The sequence below is a fragment of the Amphibalanus amphitrite genome, unplaced genomic scaffold (assembly GCF_019059575.1).
Source record: "Amphibalanus amphitrite isolate SeventyFive unplaced genomic scaffold, NRLGWU_Aamphi_draft 000815F_arrow, whole genome shotgun sequence".
In the NCBI taxonomy this organism is placed as follows: Eukaryota; Metazoa; Arthropoda; class Thecostraca; order Balanomorpha; family Balanidae; genus Amphibalanus; species Amphibalanus amphitrite.
The window spans coordinates 319,689-326,473 of NW_024882309.1; the positions used below are offsets into that span (position 1 = coordinate 319,689).

The 6,785-nt window shown below is 44.9% G+C and overlaps 1 protein-coding gene across 1 annotated transcript; it reads left to right on the top strand.

Annotated features, from left to right (window-relative positions):
• The first annotated feature begins 220 nt into the window (after positions 1–220).
• On the top strand, positions 221–2,032 carry LOC122366551. The gene is made up of 2 exons (XM_043338934.1): positions 221–1,491; positions 1,823–2,032. Exons 1-2 carry the CDS (start codon positions 305–307, stop codon positions 2,028–2,030), a joined length of 1,395 nt encoding a protein of 464 aa, XP_043194869.1. The 5' UTR covers positions 221–304; the 3' UTR covers positions 2,031–2,032.
• Positions 2,033–6,785: the final 4,753 nt, after the last annotated feature.

Genomic DNA, 6,785 nt, shown 5'->3' on the forward strand with positions numbered 1-6,785 from the left:
AGTAGTTTTCTGGATGTTTTGCGTTGAATTAAGTGTTTGTGCATGTCGTGTGATTTGCATATATGTACATACCCGTGACATTGTAACTGGCCATTGTTAGGTATACATATTAGAAGCCACCATGCATTTCAATATATCATTTCATGATGTAGTCTCAAAAAACTGTGATGAACTAGTTAGCATGATAGAAAAACAGCATAATGTAAAACTGAAGCCGACAAAGACGGAGATCGAATCACTTTCTGCTTATCGGCGAAAACGTTTGTGGTCGTGGAAAAAGTGCGGTGGCTGGAAACGTTCTCAAATGGTGGAAAATACCCCTGATTTCTCGTGGAGTGTGAGTAACGTAGTACACTTTTGGAACAACGTGCTGATCGAAAACCGCCATTTGCAGAAACGTGTTGCAAAATTGAAAACTGAGAAGCGCGTGCTTCAGAACCGACTGAACGCCACTAAAGTCAGGTCAGAGTCTGTTGGCAAAAGAGGAGAGAGAAAGCGTCTAAAAAAGGCTAGCTTGACCAAGCCAAGCAATTCTGAATCCCCAACAAAAGTTTTACGTCATGTCGTCAAATCTGGCGTATCATTTCATCAGTACGGCAATTTACGTTGTCATGGTATGCCCGGGCGCACAAAATTGATCAAACGAGACAAAGAATTACGGGCTGACGCCGAACGTCAAGGGCATCTTCACGATCGAAGTGCAAACTCCTCCCAGATACCTTTGCTCACAGCATGCAAGCGTATACTGGGTGGAACCCGTGGAGCCGGAGAGAACGCTCCCGGAAAACTTTGGTTCAAGATAAGTGGAGATGGCACTCAATGCCGGAAAGTTGGCTTTGTTAACCTGACTGTTGAGCTTATCCGTCCCCTTCCAGCCAAACGCTCAGCCACTGTTTTAGCCTGCGTCAAGGGAGCTGAGGACGCCGAGACCCCAGACCTGGTGGCTGCCCTGAGGCAGATTGATGCTGAGATGCAGGCTATTAAGGACATCAACGGTGTACCCGTTCAGTTTTATCTCGGCGCCGACCTGAAATTTATATGGATGGTGTTGGGCCTGGCAGGCGGTTTGAGCGACTTTCCCTGTCCATACTGTACCGTTCATCGAACCAAAAAACATCTGGAAAGAGGAGAGGAGCGCTCGATTGACACCATGGCTGCTCTGGGCAGTCAGAGCAAAATGTCCAGGAAAAAGGCATCCTACCGCCAAGGCATGAAGGGACCGCCCTTGCTGACGCAGATCCCTATCCGTCGCGTTATTGCTGATGAGATGCACTTGATTCTGAGAGTTTTCGATCGCTTGTTTTTGAAAATTAAGGTTCAGCTTGCCAAAGAAGGGCGTTTGGCAGATCTTGAAACCAAGATGGAAGTCATTCTGAAGCGCAAGGTCAAAATTACAGAAAATATGCTTGTTTCCACGAGACTAAACCTGAAGGACCGCGAACTGCTCTTGGACCAGCTTAACATGGGACTGCCAGTTGAGGAATGTGGGAGGCAGTTCATGCGACTTATCCGCTCTGTTCGTGAAATGTGTCGCACAGGCGAGGCCGACAGAGCAACGCTGCAGCGTTTGTGTGACGATTGGCGGGTCCATTTTTTGTCTGTGTGTCAGGATAGCGATTTTACTCCGTATATGCATATTATGTGTTTTCACCTACCCGACCTCGTGTGTGACACTGATGCATTTTTTCATCATTTCAATCAGCAGCTGGTGGAAAAAGCGAACATGCAGCTACGGAAAGATGCTGAAAGATACAAATATTCACCACATAGTTTGATGCTGCAGAGTGTTAAACGTCATATGCTGTCCTAGGAATGTTAGGAGGCAGTTCATGCGACTTATCCGCTCTGTTCGTGAAATGTGTCGCACAGGCGAGGCCGACAGAGCAACGCTGCAGCGTTTGTGTGACGATTGGCGGGTCCATTTTTTGTATGTGTGTCAGGATAGCGATTTTACCCCGTACATGCATGTTATGTGTCTTTACCTACCCGACCTCATGTGTGACAATGTTAAACGTCCTGTGCAGTCCTAGGAATGTTAGGAGGCCAATACACGAAAGAGGTTGCAATATGTGTTTCCGTTCCATGATTATTCCAACGTGCTTAATTTTATCATAGTGGCCATCCTCTAGCTATGCCAGGAGTCAAAGAGGCTATTCCTGGCACTGAGTCAATAAAACATGGCGATGAAGTGGGTACAAGAGTCACCGATCACTGTTCGTTCCAATCAGTGATGAACGTCCCCACAACCAAACGTCAGTCGACGTTTCGACAAATGCTACTAACTGCAAGAGTTGCAGACCAAATACTGGAGATGTCAATCGGTAGCAATCTTTTCAGATGCCAAAGGATCAATCTGGTAATAACTTGGTACATTTTGTATTTCGAACCTACGAGTATGCATATTGCTTGCTTAATTGTTTTTACAATGCTACGCCAAGGGCATGTAAACCTTAGTTGTTGCACTAAGAAAATAAAATTCGGAGAAAGGCACGTTGACGGTTTTTAGAAGCCAGTTTAGAAGACAGTTTCTTACAGATCTATCGCTTAGAACAGTCAACATTTTTTAAACCCTGGTACAGTTTCTAGGAAAATTTTCTTTTGACGTAACTACCTTTTCTCACTTGTTTCATAAAAAAATGCTAAGTCGTTAACAGTATAACTAAAATACCCACCAATTGTATCCACTTATTCAGAATCCCACTGATGTCCAGCTCCTCGTCAAAGAGGTTCAGTGGGATCCAGTGGGATCATCAGTTTAAGAAACTGGTGCACCAGCTGAGTAACAATCGTGCCGTGGTTTTTTTTTTACGCCATGCGCAACAAGTCATGCTTAATCCTCTCCCGTATTGGTGTTTTACCAGCCGCGAACGTATATGGTCCGTTGGACCCTTGCCGTTTGTCCCTTGATCGAGCTAGAGCTTCGCGGATGAAACGGGCGTGCTGCCCGTGACGAGAGGAAGCCGATGATACCTAGTTTTAAGGTCCCAGGCCATTGGCTGACCTTCCAGGTCAGGTCAATGACCCAAAGGTCGGGAATATCATACCTTGTTAGAACTTCGTAAAGTGAGGTTGTGATAGGTTTTTTCCGGGATGCTTACCACGATGTCATGTTAATTTTGGATCACATATCATGCCCCCATGCCATTAGATCAGGTAGGGTCAGGTCGGGTCAGGTCAGGCTACCAACCAGTGGACAAGTCCTGTCGGGTATTGATAGTAGGTATCAACCACCACTGACAGCTTCGTAACATGTTACAAAAGCACCATAACTTCTAAGTAAATGTTCAGATGGGTTATGAATTCGATATTAGCTTCAAAAACTTCCCTAAAAACATGTAGCAGGACAAGTCCTGTCGGGTATTGATAGTAGGTATCAACCACCACTGACAGCTTCGTAACATGTTACAAAAGTACCATAACTTCTAAGTAAATGTTCAGATGGGTGATGAATTCGATATTAGCCTCAAAAACTTCCCTAAAAACATGTAGCACTCGCAAAAGTGAACCAAGGTCATCAAAGGTCAATGACTTTGATCTGACATTCACTTGACCTTGATGCCCACTATAATGCATGGAACCAACATTTCACATGTCTGAGCCTTTACAACTTCAAACAGAGTGGAAACACGCAGATAATGCTAACCGATATATGTACAGTCACCAGCACTTGCTACTAATCACCTCGTTTTTGCTCAGTAGTTTGAAGACCGATCAATTCTCAGTCGAGCAAGATACGTCAAACGATCGGTTTGGTCCTCCGATTTTCGAATATCTAATTTGTTTTTGTATGTTCGAAGCATTTTGGGATGAGGAGCCAAAAAACGTCTTTTCTGCCCTAAAGTTGCCCCAAGAAGTCGTAGAAACTAGTCCCGCCTCTGACCCACAGACCACTAGTGCCATCTCTTGTCAGCCGAACAAACCGCAGAAGTAAATAATGTCACGTGACCTTTGCACACGCTACAATTACTACGCAGTTGTAGTGGGGGAAGCGGGGCGGAGGCGTGGAGAGGGACGCGATCGGTCCGGTCGGCTGGGGTCAGGTCGCCGAAGTCGGAGGTCATCCGCCGGAGGGTGTTTGGGCGGTTGAGCCGTGTGGGCTGGGGCTTGCGGAGTGGGGAGCGTCTGGACCTGTCTGGAAACAAGTTCTACAACGCTGTGGCAGTCGAGAATATTGTGAGGAAAGCGAGGGAGAGAGAGAGAGAGAGGGAGAGAGAGAGTGGAAGAGAAAGAGGGAGATAGAGGGAGAGAGGGAGAGAGAGGGAGAGGGAAAGAGAGGGAGAGGGAGAGAGGGAGAGAGAGGGAGATGGAGAGAGGGAAAGAGAGAAAGAGAGAGAGGAGAGAGAGTGGAAGAGAAAGAGAGAGTGAGAGAGAGGGAGAGTGAGAGAGAGGGAGAGGGAGAGAGAGGGAGAGGGAGAGAGTGGGAGAGAGAGGGAGAGAGAGGAAGAGCGAGAGAAAGAGAGAGAGAGAGGAGAAAGAGAGTGGAAGAGAAAGAGGGAGATAGAGGGAGAGAGGGAGATGGAGAGAGAGGGAGAGAGAGGGGAGAGAGAGAGGGAGAGAGAGGGAGAGAGAGGGAGAGAGGGAGAGAGAGAGGGAGAGAGAGAGAAAGAGAGAGAGGAGAGAGAGTGGAAGAAAAAGAGGGAGAGAGAGGGAGAGGGAGAAGGAGAGAGAGGGAAAGGGAGAGATGGGAGAGAGGGAGAGAGAGGGGAGAGAGAGGGAGAGATAGGGGGAGAGAGAGAGAGAGAGAGAGAGAGAGAGAGAGAGAGAGAGAGAGAGAGAGAGAGAGAGAGAGAGAAGAAAGACTGGAGGGAAGGGATAAGGACGGGAGGAGAGAAAAGAGAGACAGAAAAGGAAAACCAGGAAGGGTAAAATGAGAGAGAGGGTAATGGGTAAATCAGTGAGAGGGAGCGAGAGAGAAAACATTTAGTTGTGTCAGCTTGTTTCGTATGTAAAATGTAAATTTGCTTCCCATCATTTCAGCTTCGGATTGGAAATTAAATCTTAGCGTCCTTATGATAAACCCACGCTGACGGGATGGGGGACGTTTTTATGGTCGGGGCATTCCACGTCAAATCAAACACCGAAATCCGTCATCCCCTTCGATTTTTCTGAAAATTTGTAGGCAGACTGGGCATGGTTCAAAACTGAGTTACGTATAATATTTTCGAAATTTGATAAAGTATCGCTGAGATATAGGTCATCGAATATAGCCAAAAATTCCACACATCAATTTTTTAAATGTCTATAACTCTGGTTCCTTTTCTGGTATCAAAATGATATTAACAGGGTCTTGTAGGCAATTGATAAGGCTTTGATTTTTAATTATAAAATTAAATTGAAGTGACCTTGAAATGCATTTGACCTTGAATTAAAACAGAAAAATTTAAATAGCAAAAAACACGTCACCTTCGATTCGGGTAATTTTTACATATTATGTCCGTCACAATGTTCCTAACCATCTGTGAAAAAAATTGGAGTGGGCCATTCATAACTCTCGCGGCAAACGCCGTTTTCATGCATCAACATCACGCAACCGCGCGTGACCTTGAAAGACAGAGTCAAGACATGCTTGCTTGTGTACACTTTCTGAAATGAATGATTGCTGATTAGTGATATCCCAAGCTCTGCGAGAATGGAAATACATAGTCATCGTAGTCAAGCATTCAAGTTCCATAGTAAAAGTGTCTCAGACAAACGGTATTTTGCGGTGAATTTTGAGCCGTGTGGAAATGCATCATGAAGCCAAAAATTCAACGAAAACATTATCACGCAACGTTATCTTCACGTCTTTTTATCTTCACTATACGAAAGAATATACATTTTTGAGTATGTATGGGGAATTTCTAGTTAATCCAATAACAAATATGGCAGTTAGAGACCTGCTAAGAGTAACATGTCGCCGGCTGAGGCGGGATCGGCCGACCCGGGAAACGCAGCAATCACAATTTTGTGTTTACACGTTCATATTTCAATTGTTTACCAACCGATTTTCAAAATTCTTACACCATAAGATTGCCTGTACATTTCTTAGTCTTCTCACAAAATTTGACGCGAATCGAACGAAATCAGCGGTAAGGAGCGCGATGTAAAGACGGAACCGTTCCGTTCCGTCCCGGCACAGTCTACAATTCAGGCGGCGGCTAGCGGTCGGCGCCGGCTGCCGAGTCGCCGCGTCGCCGCGGCGACAGGATGTTCACTTTACACCGCTATTACTAGACCAGTTGTGAACCGATTTTCTTCTTGCTTGCACGATGAGATGTGCAATTCAATTTTGGACAGGTAGCTATAATTAATTTCGCATTAATACTATGAGATATTGGCGAAAAACAGGAGGGGTGGGCCGTGGGGCGAAATTCGCTCTTCCCCTCCACTGCGCGTGCTAACATACGTTTGCATATGTGCCATTTTCTTCAAAACTTATGAATGGCCCACTCTAATTTTTTCACAGGTTGTTAAGAATATGGTAGGCAATAAAATATATGAAAATTAGCCAATTCGAAGGTGACTTGTTTTTTGCTATTTCAATTTTTGTGCTTAAGAACAGAGTTAAGCAAATTTCAAGGTCATATATTTAAGTAGGTGCAATTCTAAACAAATGCTTAAGAAATTACCTAAACAGTAAGGTTTATTTCATTCAAATCAAACAAGTACAACCAAAGTTATGGTCGTTCAAAAATATAAAGATGCAACATTTTGTAAAAATTCGATGCCCTATATTTAGAAGACCTGTGGTCAGAATGTGCAAAAAACATCAATGTAATGTTGGGGGCGACACAGGAACTCGCTCA

Bases quoted from the DNA above. Each gene is read 5' to 3' on its own strand.
- LOC122366551 (XM_043338934.1), top strand. From the start codon at position 305: ATGGTGGAAAATACCCCTGATTTCTCGTGGAGTGTGAGTAACGTAGTA. The intron at 1,492-1,822 runs GCAGTTCATGCG...GAATGTTAGGAG, and splicing joins CCAGTTGAGGAATGTGGGAG to GCAGTTCATGCGACTTATCC.